The following is a 23652-nucleotide window of genomic DNA, read 5'->3' as shown; positions in this document are numbered from 1 at the left end:
TCTTCCTTATTCTCTGCAACAGCAAGGCAGCAGGATGCACATTGCAACCCCAACCACACCTGGGTCTCCAACCTCTCGGGCTGCGGTCGATGTCAAACTCTCCTCTTCTTCGGTATTCCACCAAGGCCTTTGTGCTGCAACAGATGCCATCCCAGTTGAGGAAACTGTGCCTGAAAGGGTCGCCAGGGCTCAACAGAGTGCTTTCTCAGGTCCTCGCGACTCCCACAATACAAGGTGGAAGTGGAAGTGGAAGCTACTTGTTCAGGCAAGACTACAAGGCTTATGGGAGATGTTAGGGCTCGTGCACGGAGCTGCCATCTATGGTGGCCAGACCACACCCCCTCACAGTAACATTTTATTATGTGATTTTATGAACCGTAGAACAGAAACAAGCCATTAATAATGCATGCACGATCGCACATCCTTATGCTGCATTAAACCACATAGATAAATTTACACAAAATGATATACTGTCTTCGTGAAAAGTAAGAATTGCATAATTTGTCCGCAATATTCTCATTTCTTTATGCCTTACTTGGTCATCTGTCAGAAACATGAAATTCCTGTTGCAAATGTCTCTGAAGTCTTCCTTTGAAATGACATTTATTTTTGCATAGTCAGTATTTAAAAACTCTTGTGCAATGGTACAAAAACGCCCCGTTACAACTTCCTCAATACGCGTCATAATGTCCTTCATTGACAGCTCCGAAGCGTGTTTAGGCTGGACAAGCTTCTCAACTCGCTCGTGCCAATCAGTGGGAGCCTAAATCAAACAAAAACATGCATTGAGTAATGGCTCTGCATATCGAAAACATACTAAAAACAACCAAATCAGCAACAAAAGCTTCAAGATTATTAGAAAATGTTGGTCGCTGTTAGTAACTTTTTAAATGAACATTACCTCCCGTCCCACTCCCTCGCCTTCCTTTCAAACCAATGAGGCCTCCTGCCTCCCCCTAGACCCTCCCTTCCCCTTTTAAACCCCTCCTCACCCCTACCCCCTCCTGTTCTTTTTGTCTAGCCCACGCTAGACGTTCCCTTTCACTTACCTTCAAGGCGGGGCCTGGGGGACTTCGTTGGAGGCACTCCTCGGGACGCGGAGCTCCGCGACGAGTGTTTTGGCCGGACACGTCTTTACTGAGCGGGCGGGGCTGCTTGTTAGAGGCGTCCCGGGAGGTGGCTGACGGGGTCAGCCGGCTCTCTGTGGCTGGGGCGTCGAGTTCCGGATTTCTGCGCCACGGAGCCGCGGAGAGATGCCGATGAGCGTTTTTTGGTATTCTGTGCGGGTAGGACGGGCGTTCTGCCCGCATTTTTGACGACAATGCTTATTTTGACCTTTGTGGGGATTGGTGGATAGGTGTTGAGGGAGGTCCTGGGTTCTGTATATTTGGGAGTATTTTAAAGTTGGTGGCAGTGTGTTTTTTGGATGCGATGATGCCTAAAGCTCCGGCTAAAAGACGAAGGATTGTGTCTTCTTCCTCCTCAGAGGAGGAGGGTGCTGCTGGCATTTCCACCCCTGGGGGCCCCCAGTTACAGGGTGGTAGTGCTGCTCCCCTCATGTCCAGGGAGGAGGTGCAGGAGATGATCGAGGTGGCTGATTCCAGGGCTCTTCAAGCGGGGATGGCCAGGACTGGACGGTCTAAAGTTGCCCATACACCTGCATCTGCAGGGAAGTCCTCCTCCGATAGTGAGGAAGGGGATGCTCCATCTACGTCCTCTGGGGGTAAATATATCTCCAGGGAGGAGATGTGGGATGTGATGGCTCATATACGGGACAGTTTGGGATTTCCGGTGTTTCAACCTACAAACTCAGACTCACTTATTTCCTCAATATCAGACGCCTTCTAAATTTGCCATGCCTTTTCAGGGACCTGTGAAGGATATGGTGTTTCGTGAATGGAAGGATGTGGATAAGGCTCAGGTTCCACGATTCCTGCAGAAACTTTATTTACTTGAGGGTGAGGAGGTATTGCCTTCCTCGGTCCGCCTGGATTCAATTTTGGCTACCCTGATTGGAAAGACGGCAGTCAATCCGGAGGATTGTGTGCCTACGGATGCCACGGACCGTAAGGTGGATTCAGGGCTTAAGAGAGCTTTTGCGGCTGAGAATCTGGCTCTGAGGGCAGGTATATATTCTGCTTATGCGGCCCAGTCGTTGGTGCAGGACTTTGATAAGCTGGTGGTGGCTGTTCAGGAAGGGGCGGAATGTTTGGAGCTCCTGGCTGGTATGGAGCAGCAAGCCAGGTTGTTAGCAGATGTGTCTTCAGATGTGGTCCGTACTTCGGCTCTGGCATCTGGGGCTTTAATTGGGGCCCATAGGTCCCTCTGGTTGCGTTCCTGGAAGGCCGACCCGAGGGAGAAGTCTGCCTTGCTGAGACTGCCTTTTGAGGGTCGTAGCTTGTTTGGGGATCAATTGCCTTCCATGCTTTCCAAAGCATTTAAGGAACGGAAGCATGCCTTGCCTTATAAAGGGGGATCGGCTTCGGGAAAAGGGTGGAAGAAACATTCCCGTTCTTCTCCTAAGATGGATGCCAAATCTTTTTCTTTTAGGAAACGTCGTTTTCAGCCGTGTTTTTCCCCTAAGAAGTCTGCCCCTTCGAACCGGGGTGGGTTCAAGAAGGTGTCCTGACAATCACTGTGGGCCTGGCATAGGGCCGGTTGGGGGAAGGCTGAGACACTTTCTTTCAACTTGGGAGGAGAGTGTCAGCGATCACTGGGTGCTGGACATTGTGGCTAATGGTTATGTCATCGATTTTGTTGTAGTGCCTCCAGATTCGGGGGTACGTCCCACTCCTCTGCCTACAGGAGGGTCGAGGAGAAAGGCATTGTTGGACGGAGTCCGGGACTTGCTGGTCAAAGGGGCCATTTCCCGCGTTGCACTGGAAGAAAGGGGTCAGGGCACTTATTCGGTCTTATTTCTTGTTCAGAAAGTATCAGGGGGGTTTCGACCTGTGCTCAATCTGAAGGAAGTGAATGCTTGGATCAGGACGGTGCATTTACGCATGCTGTCTATTCAGACTATCTTTCCATTGGTCAGTCAAGGGGACTTTCTGGTGTCACTGGATCTGCAGGATGCTTACCTGCACGTGCCGGTGGCAAGGTCATCACAGAGGTTCCTGAGGTTTGCTGTGGATCAGGAGCACTATCAGTTTTGCGTCCTACCTTTCGGCCTCAAATCTTCTCCTTGGATTTTTACGAAGGTGCTGGCCCCCCTGGTGGCGTTGCTACATTCAGAAGGGGTGTTTATTCATCCATACCTGGACGACATCTTGATTCATGCTCCTTCGCGGGGCCTGTTGCAGAGGCAGGTGGCCCAAGTTCTGGTGATCCTGCAAAACCACAGGTTTTTAATCAACTGGGAAAAGTCCGATTTAGTTCCGTCCCAGGATCTGGTTTTTCTAGGGGCTCGGTTTCGGACTCTTCTTGGCTTGGTGACGGTGTCAGAAAAGAGGTTAGGTGTACTCCAGTCCATGGTGAGGAAAATGGTGTTACAGGCTGCCCCCCGTGCTCTTCTGTGGTTGCGTCTGCAAGGTAATTTGGCGTCCGTGATATTTCTGGTCCCTTGGGCACGTTTCCATCTGCTGTGCTTGATGACATGGTTCTTGAGAAGGTGGGCGCCAGGGTCCGGTTCTCTCGGGACCAGGGTTCCGGGTCCGGTTTAATTCGCAGGGAGCGGAGATGGTGGTTAGTTGCAGATCATCTTCGGGTAGGGGTCTCTTTGTCTCCTCTGAGCCCGGCGGTGGTGACTACGGATGCCAGCCTCTCCGGATGGGGTGCTTGGATGGGGTCGGTGCAGATTCAGGGGTTCTGGTCCCTGCTGGAGGCCAATCGGTCGTCAAATTAGCGCGAGTTGAGGGCTGTATTGTTGGCTCTGATCCATTTCCAGGTGTCCCTGAAGGGAGTGGCGGTTCTTGTTCGGACAGACAACTTAGTGGCCAAGGCTTATGTCAACCGACAGGTGGGGACAAGGTCAAGGGCTTTGTTCAGTCTGGCCAGGAAGATTTTTGTGTGGGCTCAGGAGTGGGTTCCTTCTCTCAGGGCTACGTACATTCGGGGAGTGGTCAATGTTCGGGCGGATCTGCTGAGCAGGGTGATTCCTTCCTCTCAACTTTTCTCCCTCCGGAAGTCACTGTTTCATCATCTGGTTCGGCTCTGGGGTCTTCCAGTGCTGGATGTGTTTGCGTCCGCAGAAAACGTGAAGCTAGATCGCTTCTGCTCCTGGTTTCGGTGTACCCAAGCCTGGGAGGTGGACGGGATGTCGTGTCCTTGGCCAAGGGGCCTTTTGCATGCGTTCCCGCCGTTTCAGATACTCAGGTCTTTTCTGTTGAGGGTGCGGCTTCTGGGGGCCAGGGTTCTCCTGATTGCTCCCCATTGGCTGCGGGCGAATTGGTTCCCGTTACTGCGGCTGATGGCAGCCGGGCGGATGTGGCCTCTTCCTCTTTGTCTGTCGCCCCTGGAGTTTCCCTGCCTCCCAATGGAGTCATTGAGGAGGTTACACTTGACGGCCTGGAAGTTGAACGCTGGGGTTTGACGTGCCTGGGGGTTCCAGTGGCTTTGAGTTCTACGTTACTGGCTTCCAGACGGCGTTCCACTTTACTTTCCTATGGTAGGCAGTGGAGGGTGTTTTCTTCTTGGTGCTTAAGACAGGAATTGGATCCTACCTGGGTGTCTATCTTTGAGGTGATGCAGTTCTTGCAGGACGGTGCACAGTTGGGTTGTCGGTGGCGTCTCTGTGGGTACAGTGGGTGGCTATTCAGGCTTTTAGAGGTCCGTGCCGTAACCTTCCGGATGAGGGTCGTTTGATGCCTAGATTTTTTCATGGGCTTCTTAATTTGTTTCCTCGCCCTGTACGTTCTTTTCCTTCATGGGATCTTTCTTTAGTTTTGGATGTTTTAACGGATGCCCCTTTTGAACCTCTGGGGGACTGTGATTTACGCCATCTTTCCTTAAAGACGTTCTTTTTGGTGGCCATTACTTCGGCTCGCCGTTTAGGGGAATTGGGGGCCTTGGCCTGTTCTTTTCCTTTTTGTAAAGTTTTTCAGGATCGGGTGGTTCTGGTTCCGGTACCTTCTTTTGTCCCGAAAGTCAATTCTTCTTTCCATGCTCGCCAGGAGGTCATCCTTCCTTCTTTTTGTCCGAATCCCTCCTCAGTGGAGGAGGTCCGTTTGCATTCGTTGAATGTACGCAGGGCTTTGCTGGAGTACCTACGTGTGGTGGCTCCTTTCCGCAAGGGTGATTTGCTTTTTGGAAATTTCGGTCTGGCCCGTAAAGGGGAGAAGCCTTCCTCGGCTTCCTTGAGTCGGTGGGTGAGATCATTGATTCTGTTAGCTTATTCCTTGAAAGGGGTGGTTCCTCCTCAAGGGATTCAGGGTCGGTCTACCAGGGGTATGGCGGCTACGGTGGCGGAGCTTCAGGGGACCTCAGTAGAGGAAATTTGCAGGGCCGCCACTTGGGCTTCTCCTTTGACGTTTGTTCGGCATTATAGGCTGTCGGACTTGGGTAGTTTGGAGTCGGTATTGGGTCACTGAGTCTTATCCTCTATGAAGTAATAGGGGTGGGGTTTTTGGTGGCTTTTGTGCAGGATAATAAACTTCTTGCAACTCAGTGTCCGTCTCCTGTGTGCTTCTTGCTATGTCTCATTGGTTTGAAAGGAAGGCGAGGGAGGGACGGGAGGTAATGCGTCCATTTTCTTGCGATAATGGCATTACTCCTAGTCCTACTCCCTCGCCTTCCTTTCCGTTCCCTCCCGCCCTCCCGGTACGGACTGTCTCAGTTGCTACTTGGGCTTGGTTTTTGTACAGGAGGGGGTAGGGGTGAGGGGGGGGTTTAAAAGGGGAAGGGAGGGTCTAGGGGGAGGCAGGAGGCCTCATTGGTTTGAAAGGAAGGCGAGGGAGTAGGACTAGGAGTAATGCCATTATCGCAAGAAAATGGACGCATTATTTTGTATGACACACCCCTCTCTGTGCTGCCGTGACTTCCGGCTCATTGACGTCCGTGAGTTGTCTTGTACCAGGTGCTTCAGTGTGCCCTCTGTGTTGGCATGCCCTTGCACACACTCTCCACTTCCAGTCTTTCTATCTTTCATTTGCTATGTTAACAAAACTTTATAACGCGCGCGTTCACCGATGGTACCAACTTTGTAAGCAACATAAATGGGGGGAAAGCGGGGGCAAGCACCGATGAATAATGGAGTTTAGAATGAATAGACTTGTCTGAATAGCCAAGTTTTTATTTTTGATACTTGATATTCCGATATAGCGTGGAGTTGAGATGGGAGATAGTTCTACGGCGCTTGAACAGAAAAGCTGCGTTCGCATGTTCTTTCCTTATGATACCGATTTCTAGTCCTCAGAAGATTTGCAAGAGGTAGAGCGAGAGGGAACATTTTGCGTGACACGCTTAGTTACAAGTGCAAGTGCACTGCCATCTAAGGCCTTTGAAATGAAACCACTTCAGTTTTATCAGCCTTGAGATTCAAGTGAAACACCGGTTCCGCATGAAATGCGCATCAGGAAAATCTAGTTGTGTGCCTGTTCTCTCATCTAAGCTTAGTAGGATCTGAGAATTATCAGACTAGCAGTAGAGTCTACATCTTCTCTCTGCCAGCTCTTTTATCAATAATTCTCCATAGGACTAAGGTAGGGTAACAGGAATGAGCCCTGAGGGACTCCAAATTTCACTTGCGTATTGTCAGCAAAAAAATAATAGAGCTGGACACGATCTTCCAAAGAGGATTTCATCCACCTCAGAGGAGGGCTGTTGAGGCTGACCACTTCCACAGAGTCTAGTAATATGACATGGTCAGCCGTGTTGAAGGCAGCCGACAGGTCCAACAGCAGCAGTGCAGATACTTTGCTGCTGTCCGCATCTGTCCTACATCACCCATGACCGACAGTAGCACGGTTTCAGTGCTATAACCTTGCTGGAACGCTGCTTACAGTGGATCCAGATCTCTGGAACCTTGCTACCATAGCTCCTAGAATTTTGGCACAGTAAAGTAGCAGGGAGATAGGGCAGTAGTTGTTAGGGTTTAGTGGATCTTCCCCTTGCTTCTTTAGTAGTGAAAGCACAATAGTGTTCTTAAAAGGTTTAGGAACAGTGCCCTAGATCAAACACCCGTTAAGAACCATCAACATTTGTGTAATCAAACAGCAGTGATTCTGTAAATGCAAATTCCAGTTTTTACATAATGTTAGGGGGATAAGAGTAGAGGAGATCCAGATTTAATCTTGGACAAAAGATTTCTTGCAACTCTGAATCTATCAGCTGTAAGTTAGATAGAACAGTGTTACCGACTTGATCACAGCCTGCTGTTTATTGGAAGAATATGGTTAATGCTTTGTTCTACTGAACCTCACTGCCATTGATTAAGGTAAGATACAAATCGAAAGCTTTGGCCAAAATATTGTCACTTTCTTTCATATAAGCCAATTGGCTTCTATGCTTGTCTGTTCTTAATAACCACATTCCTTCATTTTTAAGAGGATCTTGCACAAATAATAATTCCCACAGAGAAGCTCCTGTCTATGTAAACAGAACCTGGATGTACAAGACTGTCTTTTTTGGCCTTTATATTTATGTGAAGCCAGTGGCGGTTCATGGGGTGCAAAAGAGCCGGGGCGGCACGGATGGAGTGGGGGGATAACAATTAAATTAAATAAGAAAATAAAAAAAAAGTACCTCCTTGCCGCCACTCTGCTCCTCCGTCTTTCTCTTGGTGCAGGCACAGGCTCCTAGCCTGCCCTGCGGCCAATCCTGACGCTGCTGAGAGCAGTGTCAGGATTAGCTGGGAGCGCCTAGCCAGGGCGCTCCCAGGCAGACTGGGAGCCTGTGCAGGCTCTCTCCAGCCCAGCAACTGTGAGACAGCCGGCCACACATACACGTGCAGTGAAGGGGAATGCTGTGCACTCCCCCTCACTGCACGTCACCCCCTTGGCCATACCATTTCAAAGAAAACAATAATAAACATAATTTGTTATCGTTTTCTTTGAAATGTTTTGTAGCTGCTGCTGCTGGCGGGAGGGGGGCGACTCTCCTCCGCCCTTATGGAGGAGCCGCCCCTGTGTGAAGCATGTAAATGGGTAGACATCCACAGAACATCTGGTTTTGCCAAGTAATATCGACATTACCAGTCCATTAAGAGTTGATGGTACTTTCGATTTGCCAAACACAATGACAGCTGCTTTTAATGAACAGATCCTAACTGGCCTGCACCTTGAATCTGCACACAAACATTCCCACAACATTTCTGTGCGGATTCCCACACCAAGGTTGATCGTTCCTCTAGCAGTCAGGTTTCTGGACTAACTTTTATCCCGTTATTCCTATGTTTCTCAGCAGTTATCTCCCCTTCCTGTGACACTACCATAGCACACATTCAAAAAAGTGTAAGCTACCTAAAATACACAAGTGAATAGGATAGTTGAAACAGCATTCACATTATTATTATAACTAATATTTATAGTAATAATTTATAGTAATAATTGTTAAAGTTGATTTTTCACTTGATTTACGTTAGGCTCACTCTTTCTATACCTTGGTTTGGTATGGCTACCTATCCAGCAGACAAAGGCTATGCTTGGCTGCATATATAGTATACTTAAAATATTTCAAGAAACGTGATGATTTATCTAATCAGTAAATATTTTGCCTAGAAATTGATGAGATGAAGAAGAATACGCTTAAGCCACATATCTGAGAATTTAACAAGTTAAAATTGTTTAGGAAGGTTTTCCAATATACTTCACGGTTTTCATTGAAAGCCAGTTTGGTGAGAAGATATTTCAGTTGCTTTTCTGTTAGTTTAAAACAAAAGCTTTCAATGACAAGCAGAAAATGCTCAGGACTCACTGTCCCTTTATTTCCTTGATCAAACGTAGAAAAAGCCTGAGGAAAGAGATGGAGCATGCGTCAAATACATGCGCTAGATAAAAAAAACACACAGATCAAAGATTTGTGTAGATTTATCAGACTACTTAATTAAAATCCGTGCTCGAGTTTCCTTTACAGATAACCGTGTGATCAAAAAAGTTATAGCTTTTCTTTCAATATTTATCATAGAACATACCAAACATAAGACAGGGCTTGACTTCTTTATATGACTCACTTGCCAGTACACTGGTTAAATAAAATACAGTAATGTACACCAGTCCCTGTACGGTTCAACGTGACGCTTTAAAATGTAAAATCACTTATATACTGCACCAACCATTTAAAACTGACTTCGGGACACACATCATCCCATAAACAGATTTTGCTTCCTATACTAAATCTGCAGAAAACAAAATCCACAAGTTGAATTGGATTGTACAGTGGACGAAATTCAACGGGTAGCGTCTCCTCAACATTCTCTGGGCTCATTGGGGAGAGTACAGTGAGGCTGGGAACTGTGGCAACCAGTACTATTGGCTGAGTGGGAACAGGAGCCTCGTGAAGAAAGGAATACGTAACTGGCAGCGAGACCAAGGCAAAATGGCGGCTGGCACTCAGACCAATCATTTCTATAGCTCAACAAAGATGGCATCCAAAGGCCAGTCACGAGTTATTGCACATTTATAAAGTTCACGTTCATCCATGCGCTGCGTCTCCTGGCGCTAAAATAACATATGTTTTTGTAACCCTAATCAACTTTTACATTTTGCTTTTTTATTTATATACACTTTACTAATATATTAATATTATTTAATTTTCTTACCAGTTGGGACCCCATGAGTAGGCTTTGCGATCCTAATGTGTCCCCAGACCAAAAGTTAAGAACCACTGATTTAAACAATGCTGTTCAAGGTGGGGAGATAGTTGGGGGTTGGGTTGGGATAAGAGTGTGGGTGTGGGTGTGATTTTAGTCCTAATTAAAAGACATATAATTACATTCTCTACATAATAACCATAAACATTTTTGTCACTTCCTTCTCAATTTTTCAGTCTTTACTAACCCACAATTCTGATCTCTAAAATACGTTAGTGTGTGTCTCACAACTTTAAATAGTCTTCAATCCACATATCTATGGACTTCTTTGAGCAGGTATTGCTAGTTTGTGCTGTATTCACTACATCGTCCACTAAAGGTTGCTGCTGCTCCTGAAAACATGGACATCATGCACTGTTATGGACTTTCTTGGTCTTCTTTTTATTGATACTTTTAACAGTAGTACAAACGGTTACAGCCATCATGTACATCTTTTGTTACACTAAGATACCATAACACTGGCAAAAGTAACAGCGCATATTATTCCGGGGTGAGTTTGGTATCATGGTACAGTGCACCACGGTGTGGGTGATTTGCCAATTCTGCTCAAAGGTGATTGATTGGCTGGCACACGTAGCTACAGCCCACTATGATCCGTTGGAGATGTAGTGAGGCTTCCGCACTCACTCGCCCCCAGGTCCAAGTGCATGTATGTCACAAATAGTGCCCATATGTCTTTGGGTCTGCTCTTGGCAGGCATTAGAAGCCAGTAGTCTGTACGCTGGTCTTGACAAAATGCAATATCAGTAATCCAGCAGCTGATTTTGGGCACAGTGGCTTGCCTCTAGTACATAGCTATGCAGCTCTTTGCCTAGCAACAGCATTAATGCAGTTAGTTTGGGTACACTGGGAGGGGTGTCCTTTACATACCCCAACAAAACTACCATAGGTGATAGATGTTGGCTATGCCATCTTTTTTCTCGAGGACACAGCTCCAATAATCAGCAATCTTTGAGCATTGCCAAACTAGGTGAAGTAAATCAGCATCCTCCGTTCAAGACCTTGTGCACCTGCTGTGGTGTAAGATGCACATTTTGCATAGTTGTGGGGCATGTAATATAGTCTGTGTAGCAATCTGGTGTTGTATTAAGCAAAGTCTGTAGTTGGGGGACAGTACTCCCATTTGGACGCAGCAATAGAGCCATTTGTCATCCAGAATATCTACCTACAAGTTAGCCTGCCTCTCCACGAGTGCTCTTGGTATAGCCACCAGGGCCCTGGCCTGCATGGTGGAGTATAACCATGTGATTAGCAGTATCCTAGGGCAGGGTGTAGTAAGATTGAGTCTAGTGTGGGTAACCTAGCAGTTTCCTGTGCAAAGGTGGGGTTCATCTGTTAGCATGACCTCCGTAGTCGGTAATAAAGAAATATGTTTAACGTGGTACCATCAAACATGGCCTGCAGGTCACGTAGGTCTAAAAACAACTAATTTGGTAAAGATCTCCCATGGCTATAAGCTGCAGCTGAGCAAGCCGTTGGCAGGACAAGTCTTCTTGTGTGGGAGGTAGAAGTGGGTTTCGCTTCAGCTGCAGTTCTAATTAATATAGGATAGGTAAACTTTTCTGATGCCTGTGTTCAGCCCAAGCCCCCGCAGTGCATCACATTGTGTCAACTGTGCCACTGGGTCTCTTAAGCATTGCACAGCTAGCGGTGGTCAAGGAACCAGGGGCAATATCATCCCACTTGACTGCTACATGGGGTATGACCAACTCAGGGTGCAGTCAGTGAAGCGCAAACTGCACCTGTGCACAATAGTAGTAGAAATCCATATCCAAAGCACATAGTCCCCCTTGTTCAAACGGTAGGGTCAGACCCTCCCATGCCAGTCGCGGTTGCGTACCTCCCCATGTGAGTGCTATCACATGAGACCACAGGCATGTCAAAAATGCCTTTGTCAGGGGTATAGGGAGGTGTACTTATACAAAAGGTTTGGTAGGATATTGTGGTATCTGTTCTCCCAGCTATGGTGAGGAGCACTCCGCCCAGGTGTGGGATTCCTTCCTCTAGCTAAACTATGACTCATTCACAGTGTCGTTATGTCACAGTGTCGTTATGTCCCTGCTGATCAAGATCCCCAGATATTTACCTGCGAAGTCCACCCATCGCAGATGAAAGGCTATATTGAATTGTAATGTAGCTGGTGTTGATCGGAAGATAATCGATTTCACCCAGTTGATAATAATAGCAGCCAGTACACCGAATCAGATACATTTACGCAGCACAAGCTCCAGGTTCGTTTCAGGTTCTCGCACATAAACTGTGACATCATCTGCATACATGGAGAACACAAGCCTGTGCATTGTGAAGGTTAGTCTGCAATCAGTATGATGTTGCCGCAGGCAGGCCGCCAGGGGCAAAGAGCACCAGGGAGAGTGTACAGTCCAGCATGGTGCCCATAGTAACCTGGAACATTGGTGACACTGCACCATTAACACATATGTGAGCAGCTGGTTTGGCATAAAGTACTCCACTCCACTGGAGAAATCCCTGGCTGAAGTCAATATGGCATAACAAAAAGAATAACTATGCCATTCGAGTTAATCAAAGGCCTTAGTAGCATCTAGGAAGACAGCAGAACTGGAAGCTCCGGGGTCAGGGAATAGAGTTCCGTGAAGAGGGCTCTTTGGTTATACGAAGTAGATCTCCCTGGTGCAAACCCGGATTGATCATGCCAGACAATGCTGGGTAGGTGCAGGAGCAGTCTTTCAGCAATCAACTTGCCCAGTAGTTTGTTGTCAATGTTTATCACAGATAGCAGCCCACAGCAGTGGTTGGCGGGCTTATCTGCTTTGAGTATTGTAACTATGAGTGTCTCTCTCATAGTTGTGGGAAGAACATAGCTACCAGAAGGGGAGCCAAGAGTTTAGCAAATTCATTGACAGTGAGGCCATCCAAGGCAGGGATCTTCACACCAGACATGCCATGAATGGCTCTTACAACATCTTCTGTAACAAACAGAACAGCAAGTTATTGTCTATGAAGATCGTCTATCCATAATACCTCATAAGATTAGATTTATATAGCAGAGAATATTATTGCTGCATCACCTGCAGGATGTCACAGGTAGTGTGACAGCTAGGATTTTCATTAGTTAGAATTTCTGATATATAACAATTCCCTTTGCTGTGTTTTAATAAAATGGAAGAGTTTTACCAGCTCTCTTGGACCCCCTCCATATCGTCTCACCACAGCCTGTTTATGCAAATAGTGGGTTTTCCTTTCCGCCTTTTCCTGGTACTCAGACAGTATTTCATGGAATTGGGCCTATTTCTGCATATCTTTAGCAGTGAATTAGCTTGTTTCTAGCTCCCTCAGCTCTAGTTCGAGGCGGGTCATGCGAGTCCTCAAGTCTTGCAAAACCCTCAGCTGTTTTGACGTGCAGGCCCTACCTACGTAGGCCTCAAAGGCCTCTCAGAGCATGCTTGGGGAGCCGCCTCAACCAGTACTGGTAGGCAAATACTCAGCTATGGCGGCCCCAATTTTGGACCATAACAGAGGGTCCCAAAGAGCATTTGGTGGTAGTCGGCAGGTAAAGGCGTGATCACCCACTAACAGCAAACAAGGTCTAGGGTTACTGGTACATGGTCTGATAGTGTACAAGGTAAATGATTAGACCCCATAACCCAGGCAGCAGAATCTCTTGATACAGTTCATTATTCAATCCATGATCATGCACTGTATGCAGTTGTGATGCATGTACCATCAAGCCTGTACCCTATGTCTTTCATAACATACCTCGAGTAGACCCTGGTCTGTCATGGTCTGTGCCTTGTCACGATTTATGTCCAGAGTTGGATCAAGAACTAGATTATAGTCCCTCCCCCCACAGGTGATCATGGAGCAGCCCAAGCCAGAATTGTGTGCCAGACTGAGATGAAGAAGTCAGTGGAGTCACTGTTAGGGCTAAATGTACCCCATAGTAATTGTCTTGCACTCTAGGATACCATGATTATACTAGCTTTTTTGCTGGTAGATACTGTCTATGGGTGCTTTGGACCTCCAGGGTGAAGTCTAGATAGATAGAGATCCTGTTGCCTTGATGCTGCAGATCACTCTTGTCCTTGCGAGCCAATGATTGTATTGCAGACTGTGTAATGAAGAAGGTGAGTTATGTTCGGTTGTGCGGGAGCCCACGGGGCAGACGTGGTTCCAGCAACCTGTGTGCCCTCTGTACTTAAAAGAGGTGAGTGAGCTGATCGCCAAAGAAGGATTTCAGTTAATCTTCAATATAAATCTCTATTTTGTCCATGGCAGTGGACTCTGTCAGGCCCAGGAGCCAGATGTTGTTTCCCTTAGAGCGAGCATTCAGGTCCTCATTTTTGGCCTTGATCACTTTAAGCACCTTCTCTATTTGCATTAGCTGCTCACTGCAAACTGTAGCATCATCTTTAGCATCAGAGACCCTCTGTTTGACCTGTTCCAGGTGGTCCTCGAGTTTCTCCAATTTGTTGCTCAGTCTATCCAGTATGGAGGTGAAGGTGTCAGTTATGGGGTCTATAGTGCAGAGGCTATTCCCCATCTATGTCAGTATTTCCCACACACCAGTATCTGAGTCTGTTTCTGCAGGATCTCCTGGCAGCACCGCAATCCCACCACTGCAGCCTCCAGTCATGGAGTCCTCCTACTCTCGCAGAATAATTTCACTTGGTTTCGGACGTGTTTCTCCATAGTGGGCGCCGAGACGATCTGGGGAGTCTGGTGAGCTTAGTACTGCCTGCTATGCCACAGGGGGTCAGCTACCAGAAGAGAGAGCAAGGAGGGTGGGGAGGTGTATATACTCCAGCAGGCATTGTTCTAAGGCAGCCAGCCCATAGGGCTAGACTACACTTGACGTGTCCTCCTGGACCAGGCGCACCCCTCCTCAATGAAATGGCACCTTCAGGTCTGTTCTGCCCACCCGAGTGAAGTGGGCTCTCAGGATGTTGCCATAGAATATGGCCAAGGTGATCTCAGGGATACGCAGGGCACCCCCTTTGCGGGGTCTCCAGGTGTTAGTAGCTCTCCTATTGGCCCCGCCACACTCCAGACAATCCAGGGGGATCAAGCAGACCAGCTGTCTTCAAATCTGAAAACGACCCCTCCGCCCTACAGGACCAGTTGCGCAGAGGTACTGCAGTTCATTCCGTGAGGCAAGGGGGCCACAGCAGTTCAAGCAGGGCTTCCAGGAGCCACTACACAATAGGGCTGGAGAGTCTGGCCCAGGAGGATGCACAGTTCGGTGACCTAGGTGCTGACTGCCCAAGCTTGGGATTAGGAAGCCGACTCACAGGCCACTGGCCTCACTGCTGCAAGCCAGGGCAAGGAGCATGATCCCCACCCAATTAATCACACCCTGCCATCTCCAAGGACAACCGGGACCCACAGCACCTTCTGGAGCATTCCAGCCCCCGTGACTGTCAATGCATTTCCCCCCTGAGGCACTGTCTCATCCCTCAGGGCTGTGTGTTCCAGTTTCTAGGGCACTGGAGTAGCGGCGAGCACTGTGGAAGCTAAGGCCACCAATCAGGCACCCAGGGGGCAGCAGACCTGCCTCAAATGGAGCCCCAGGCAGGGGCTGCGACAATCCACTCCAGCTGTTGCAGGTTAGCTGCTCCTGGCTATAACTTCCCCAGCAGGGCAGAACTCCAAAATCACCCAGCAGGGTCACTCCTCGCACACAGGCCTCATCTAGTGGGGGGAGGGTGGGCAAATATTGCCCTATTGTGACTATTGGCAGTGCAGCTTCCAACTTAATACCCTCTAGAGTGCCCTAGGACCCCATATCAGCAAAAAGAAGAGGATATAGTGTAGCGATGATAGTGGATTGGTGATGGAGGATCATTCCAGCTGACAGAGCATCCTTAAAAGTCTTCCATCTTGCAGCCTGGCTCACCACTGCCCCTGCACTGTTGTGTTTTGGGGGACAAAATGAGAAGCCTGATGGCCAGCAGCTTGACTGTGAGAGAGAAACACACCAAGAGGTCTCCCTCATATTGAATATTAAATTATTTAAGACCATTAGTGATGACTGAAATGATGTTCTCTTTATCACTAAGCATAGGGCATCAATTAAACATTCCCTCCAAAAGAAGCCATAAATTGTGGTCTTCTTGTACTACCTCAATCCAGGATACTTTATTATACTATTTCCTTTTTTATTTATTCTAAAACTTCTTACAGTTATTTGATTTTTGAGCAGCAGTTTATTGTCAAGTGTTCCATCATCTGAACTGCTCAGTGATCTCTGGACTTAAACTACACATTATTATGTTATAACAACAAACTACAGGCAATTTCTTGTCTTCTGTATTAAAGAATAAGGCTTGAGCTCTCAACTAATGTATCACTTACATATATGTTAAAAGGAAAAGGAGCAAAAAGAAGGATCTACCTGACGCCCATCCTACAAACTACTTGCTTCCAATCTTCAGGATTGACAGTTGTAAAAGACGCCTTATCAGGACTGTCCGGCAGGAATAACCAGTTTAATAAGGGAATCTAATTTAAGAGTGCTGAGAGGTCTAAGGTATCTAAATCTGATGGGAAATTGACAAACATGAACTGCAATGGTGCTGCACAACTTGCCACAGCACATTATACCATTATCATCAGTGCTGTTTCACTGTGCACCACTGGCAATGTGCTTTAGGATAACCTAACCTGAAAGAGAAAGCATGCTAGCTAGCCCAATCCAACAAGTTAAGGGCTTGATTTAGAGTTTGGTAAAGGGAATGGAGTATCTTGTCCACCACACTGATGTTTGCCCATCTCTGTTATATTCAGGTGAACCATATGTATTTCGTTAATGGAGGTCTCATTGGCTTTATCAACACAATACTTCCTCCGGCAGCCTGGCAGAGTTGGGGCCATCAAATAATTACTTTACAATATTTGCTCATTTAGGGTGGATGGTGTAAGGGCTGTTTCTGTCACTGTCAAGACAAACCTGGAGGTAAAGGACAGGAAAAACCACAGTAATGAACCCCACACCCTGGGAAAACACTCAGAGGGTGTGGCAGTTGTTATAATTTTATTTTTCAAAATCAGGAGCTTATTTTTGAAAAACAAAGAACTTTTGAAAAGTTTGATAGTCTGCTGTCATGGTTGATGGTACAGTTCATCAAACATTTCACACTTTGACAGGAACCTCTGTGGCGGCTGTTCCTGTTAATGTACAGAGTTGTCCACATGGGCGGTGCCCAACTTTAAATTTGGTGGGTGGAGATCCAATGGGATGGTGTACTTTTAATTTGCCAAACTCTAAATTAGATGCTAAATTAATAAATAGTACACTTTGGCCAAGATTTTAGACGAAAGTGCAAGAGTTGCCAATAGTTGTTTCTGAGATTATGTGTCTCTCCCTTTAAGGTCTCTGCTACAGGCAGCTTGGTTGATTTGCATCCGTCCACTGCTGAAGGTGCTTACATTTAAGAAATACTTTTTTTTAAAATTTCTTGTAACTTCATGGAACTGTTCTTACTCTCACTCAGGTGCTGCCTCCCGATTCACACTCCCTCCACCCCCTTGATATTTGTTTTGTTTCCACTCCCTTCCCTCAACTTGTCCATTGCTTCACCCATCTCTGTCCTTCTTAGACACCTTTCAGTCTCTATAATATACAAGTCTTACAATAATAGGATGTGGATTTTGTCCTGGTGAGGGGCGAGGTTCCAATGCTCTGACCACATTACTTGTGAGACTGCTGCTTTCCTGAACACCTCAATCAGAAGGTTTTCAACAAAGTTTCCCATGCTTCCGATGTGGGTTGTATCAGCCAATCCTGTGATCCTAATGTTATTGAGGTGTGGTCTCCTCTCCAAGTCTTTATTCTTAGATAGGATAGTGTCTATCTCCTTCACCAGCTTCAGCGTTCATGTTTGTGCCCCATGCATCATCTTCAGCATTAGATATTCTTCTCTCTTTCACATCTAATTGGGTGATGGCTGGTCAGTCAGAGAGTGAGAATGTCAATCAAGCTGTCTGAGTTAGACTATCTTTCATTTCTTTCAATGGGATTGCCACCTCATTCCATCCGTTTCTTTGCATTAGTGACATTTTCCTGTCTTTTATTAAGGTGCAGTTTGCCTTGTCTGAGTTCAGCCTTCTCCACTGATGGGCACAAACTTGAACACACATTCTCCAGCTATCAATCAGAGTGACTGGGCCTTTGAGCTCCATGCACAGTCAGCATATGGGGTGGACCAGCAGGTGCTCTCAGCCATTAGTGTCAAAATCAGCAGGTAAATTATCTGGCTCAAAGATACTCACTGCGCATAGTGCTTTGTGGGGGCACTGCATCCCTATTCCCTCAGGAAATCTGCTGTCTAGGAATCCTGCGTGCAGCACTCCTACTTGGCCTCCTCACATGCGGCTTTCATGTCAACTCAGCACCCTCAGTGAGGCTGCTCAATCGAGTGGGTGCAGTATTAGGGATCATCGAGTCCCCCACTGCTCCTCTTTCATTGTCAGGAGAGGCTCAAGCCATAGCCCAGACCCTTTAGGCGATCAATTGAAGGTTCAGAAAAGTAAGTGCTGGGCCTGAAAGCGTGCCAGGATGCTTCAGGTGTATGCTCGTCTCTTCCTTCTCCCCAGAGAGGCGCTTCAGGTCATTTGTCACTTCAGTCCTGCCAGCAGGGCCTACAGTCTGCCCCACCTCTCGCATGACAATGTACATCTGTATAGGCCACACTCACTGCCAGTGTTGTGGCGTCAGTTGCGTCTCTTGCAGACACACAATTTTATTGCTGCCAGCTCTCACACCTGTTACGTTGCCTTCTGCATCCCTTCTGTGTGCAGACGGGGTGATGTAAACAGATCTCACAGCAAGATTCTAATAGTTTTCTACCAGGATCACTGTAGCCCACAGCTTATGTGGCTTTCTTGCTGTTCAGCACTTTTGCCTGCCCTTCTGGGTGCATCCTTTATTTGAACCTATCAGTCATCCTATAGAGAAGCTTCATCAACATCAAGGACAGAAGGATTGCAAGTCCTGCCATCATGAACCAACAGCTAGCCCAACCAGTGTTCCAGCGCTCACCAATGAAGTGTAAATGGGTGTCCAAGAAATCGAAACCCATAGTAGAGTTGATATCTGTGACAAGACAATGGGCAACCAAACTCTGATTCATCTTCATCAACACATCACCTGTTTTTGCCCTGTGTTTGTTGCACAGATGTAGGAGGCCCCAGGTAGCCATGATTATGGTCAGCAATGCACTAATAGGGTAATAGAGGAACTTTAAGGCTGGCGACCATAATGCCCTATTCACATCCAAAATTACAGAAAAATGCTTGTTGTATTAAGGAAAATTGGAGCCATTCCCAAGGTAAGGGTCCTAGGAGGTCTTAATGTCCGGAATAAAAAATACTCTTTTGAAGGAAGAAAACCCCTTATGCCTCATCAAAGAGCTTTTCCTCACTCCCTTTGCGGAAGCCTGTGGTGTGGGCTATGAATCTCCACAAAGTAGAGAGGAGCATCTGGCATGATGGCATGTATGAAGGTCCTATGTGAGCAAACGGTGCAGGAGTGCGATGTAAAGTGCAGTGTGCGGAAAAAAAGCAAGTTAGAACTCCTGTTGGTGGGCGCAATATATTTTATTCATACATTTGTAAGGGGAGCTTGCTCTTCTGTTTCTCTGACGAGTGTCTGTTGTGTGTTAATGAAACTTCCACTGATTCTGTAATTGCTGTATCTGTTGACACCTGTTCCTAGGCCCACTGATGCATGCACTTATAGAGGCTAATGGTGCAAGTAGTCTTATAATAGGCTGAGCAAATACCGGATATCTCTGGTTTGCGTACAGCTCATAAACACACCTGAAATAAGCCAGACCTATTGCCTTTGCCAATGCTTGCTACTGTGATTGTGACAATTTTCTTCAAATGCACTGTCATTGCTTTTTTTTTTTTTAGAATCAGTTGTTCATCTGTCCACCAGTGACCACACTTCACTTCTGTGGATGTGGAGTTTGGGTCCCTCTCCTGCAGCCCCACTTTTCCACTTCATCGGAGCGCAGAGACACAACTGCAGCTTTTCTGGCTTGGCGGCCAACTTTGCCCTATTCTGCCCACCCTTAGAAGGTATAGAAACGCCATAATGTTGGTACAGCATAAGCCACTGGCATAGAGTACTGCACCCACATGTTGACTGCCCTTGAGCCTGGCTCTACTGCCGGCAAGATGGCTCATGAATTAAGGCCCTAAGGCTGATCTCTGAGGTTGATAAAGTGAGTACTGCTACACTGAGGAGTTGTAGCGCCTGTTATACAAAATAATGAGACGCCAGAAAAACTGTGATATTGTCTGCTACATATAAAATATTATAATAGTCATCCTTATTATTTTTTTAAATAGTAGGAGTATTATTAATATTACTTGGAGATGAAAATTCCCTCCCGGCAAAAGGTTCCGAACTAAAAAAAATTAGAACTACATTGTAAAATTGTTCACAAGGCAGAGGGCATTATACATGTTCTTATATATTTGTATGTTAAGAGGCGAACTGATTGGAGGACATCAACATATGAAAATGTAAGTCCATTTCCTGAGAAAACGTCCCTTCAGAAGCGACAGCGCGACATCCTGCGGGATACAATACAGACCTTGTACAGCGCATCATGGGAAGAAGTGATGCCCTCTTTAATCTTGTATAAGGCCTTCTCAGGACTGAGCATCTGAAAGTATTCAGAGGGTGAAGGCTGTAGTCTTTGGTCAAATGTATATTCCTTGTCTTCCGTAACCATTTCCAAGAAATACCTGTCTTGACCTTCGATTTCAAGGCTGAGGAAACATAAAATTCAGAATATTATTATATATTTAATGTAACTTGAGGTGTCAACACCGTAGCAATAATTTCACAAATGTTTTTGGAAAATTACTTTCAATAGCCGTGGCAACATTTTAATTTCCTGCAAAGTAATAATTATTAGAAAAGGCCAACGCTGAGTAATTTGCGGTAGTCCTGGTGACGCCTGGCTAAGTGTTATGGCTATGAGTACCACACCAGGAGCTAGCGAATGTTTCTGACACCGCAAAATATGTAAAGCAATATCCTTCGGAAATCTTTAGACATCTATTTGTAATTGTTTTGCAGACCACCAGTTTGTGTTCAGAACCTGCTCAGCTGTAATAAAACAGGGAAAGCCCGTACCCGAACAAAACTGGGCATGTTATCATAGTAAACGCGGGGGTCCCTGTGGTGACATACTATTACGGTTATTGTTACTACTATCATTATCAGTTTTAAAACCTAGAATGAGTTATTCAGCAAATACATAATTAAAAAGCCATTAAGGCTAAGGCTATAAAAATACCACTTTAGCAAAGGAAGAACCCTCCTGCAGTGACGTAGTGCAAGTCGATTTGGTTTCAGGATTATGCAGTATAAAAACATGGACTATATGACAACATGAAACAAGCATTTGCAATGCAATGGGTCTCGAGATTGCTCAAGTTAGAGCTATTAGCGTTGTAAACTGTTCTTGCCACACAAACTGAAAATGAAAGTAATACAATTTCACATAATGGAGCCGATTTAAAGCACTACGCCATGAGCGTGAAAGTGACTAATTAGAACAAAAAGAACGTCCGGTTTCACCTTTGCATAGTAATAAAAAATAAAAAAAACAAAAGCAATTGCGCTTGGTAAAACCTTGATTCGCGAAGGAGTGCTAGGATAAACAACAGATTTAAACTGATAGTCATGAGAAGTGATCGATTACTGCCCAGCTGGATCGCGCTGCCCATGAAATAAAGACAAAAGGTACCATACAGAAAACATGAAGTCTCGTATGTTTTCAGTAGTTTTCAGAGAGCCGGTGCTCTCAAGGAGGTCTGAACACTGGAAAAGGCACGACGTGTATATGCCTTTCACTAATGAAATCAAGCAAATTTTAAAAGGCAAGCCCACGAACCAACGAAAGTGATGGGCGTGACATGGGAGTAGTTAAAAGAGACAGAGCGCTTGCGCACTCGACCCTAAAAAATGTACATATATTCTGGATTCAACTGGTGAAGTGCTTTAGAGTTGTGTTGCTATATAATATACACAATAATTGGTAATGTGAACAAAACACCAAAGTAGATGCTGGGTGAACAATATTTCTTCTTGTAACCTGCTAGCATACGGAAGTTGACATTTCAACCACTCAATTTGCAAGAGCAACAGTTCGTAGATACTTTGTGTCGCCATGCTGAGTTGGGCCTGTTGCAGCAGAAGGCTGTCAGTGCTGGCAGCAGGTCTAGCTAACAATCTCTTGAAGAAACTGTGCAGCCATGCTCATGCTGCCTCACCGAGGAGCGTCCTGCGCGTTTCCCACTCCCTCGGACCAGTTTCTTCAAGAAATCATCATTAGGCCCAGGCAAAATTTTACGCTGGTTTCATCTCACATAGTTTCCAGCATTTCGTGTTTTGCCTGTAACAAGAAATTCCCGAAATTACGCTCTTATGACTCATTGCATAATTTCAAGTGTGTTTAGGTAAAAATACCTATCACAGGAACAGCACAAACGGATGCAAGGACACACTTCGCTTAAAAAATAAATAAATATATATAAAATATATATATATATATATATATATATATATATATATATATATATATATATACACACACACACACACACACTACAACCCCCCCATACACACACACACCATTCATAGAGGCCTTCGCTTTCTGTGTGATGCCCACTCAGAACGCTTAGGTGAAAAACATACCTGTTATTTATTCACTGTTGTCCATCTATAATTCTGTACATTTTGGCTTCCACAGGAAATATCAATACTTCAAAACACAAAATTACCGTGCAAAGGTGCCACTTATGGAGACCCTCCTATGCACTGTTAAAGTAATTTGGCAAACGTGGTCTTTCTCTTGAAGCATCAGGAAACTGACATACAAACTATTACACGAAGTACCTTTTCAAAAACAAAGGGTTGAAGAAAACAGTGCTGAGTGATTCATTTTCCTCGTCCCTATTATCTGCGGCTACAACCTACAAACAGAAAGCAATTGACAGGGTGACTCATTTAAAAGGTTTGGAAGTACTGTGAACGTTTAAAGAGAAACGATGCATTCAAAATCTCTTGACGGCAGCGATGCTTTTCAGCTTTCGGTAAAAGCTGTTTTCTACTTCAGCAAAAAGTAATTTTCAAAGTACAGATCAAATTGAACTGCTAGCAGGTATCGCCTGTCAAGCCGTTTGTAGCTCAATTATTTGAGTGCTTTTGACAAATGACAAAATGATGCCAAATCTTGCCCACAGTAAATACATTTACGGTGACATCTCAATCTTAAATCATAATGGTGTGTATCATATATTTCGGCCATCATTTGAAATCATGAATTTCTATATTTTAACCCCTACTTACGGTTCTTGAGGCATTGCATTTATTATTTTGGCCCTAGTGTCATAGCAGGCATTCACGTTTTATGGAACACAAATAGATTCATTTTTGCTTGCTGCTAAAGCGAACATTACCTCCTCGTCCACCTTCCCCGTTCAGTCCTTACTCTCTGAATAAACTTCTGTCCTCACAGATATTGTTTACTTAACTTGGCCCAAACAATACACCCAATATGGTGCCCTACCTTACCAGAATACCATGATACAGGAATTTGTCATTACAATCCTGAGTTTTTCCCTCTGTGCAACAGAGTGGAATGCCAGCCTTCCCAGCACGAGAGGAGGGTATTTTATCTCGTAATCTTATAGCTATAATTTTTGTTGCACTAATTTCCTTTCTTTGTTCTTTGGATGTCCGCTCTGTTTTAAAAGGTACAGACAAAACGACTTCTGGGAAGTCAGGACCGATTTCTCCATATCTTGAAGACTCGTTTGGCAGCCTTTTACTTGTTTGGGGGGGCATCCATTTGAGTATTTTGAATTCCTGCATTTTTCTGTAGGGAGTCAGAATTAAGGGATGTAGA

General features: G+C 45.7%; 1 protein-coding gene across 1 annotated transcript in view; it reads right to left on the bottom strand.

Moving 5' to 3' along the window:
• The window catches only part of EFCAB6 (EF-hand calcium binding domain 6), a 469029-nt gene that overhangs the window by 74642 nt on the left and 370735 nt on the right, over positions 1-23652 (bottom strand). The window contains exons 23-24 of the mRNA XM_069228294.1: positions 20326-20503; positions 536-763 (exon numbers count right to left, since the gene is read on the bottom strand). Of these exons, the coding sequence (XP_069084395.1) occupies positions 536-763; positions 20326-20503 (406 nt within the window). The remainder of the gene's footprint in view (positions 1-535; positions 764-20325; positions 20504-23652) is intronic.

This window comes from Pleurodeles waltl, chromosome 4_1 (genome assembly GCF_031143425.1).
Source record: "Pleurodeles waltl isolate 20211129_DDA chromosome 4_1, aPleWal1.hap1.20221129, whole genome shotgun sequence".
NCBI classification, from domain to species: Eukaryota; Metazoa; Chordata; class Amphibia; order Caudata; family Salamandridae; genus Pleurodeles; species Pleurodeles waltl.
Note: the sequence above shows the minus strand (reverse complement) of the source record. Positions and strands in the feature narration are given on the sequence as shown.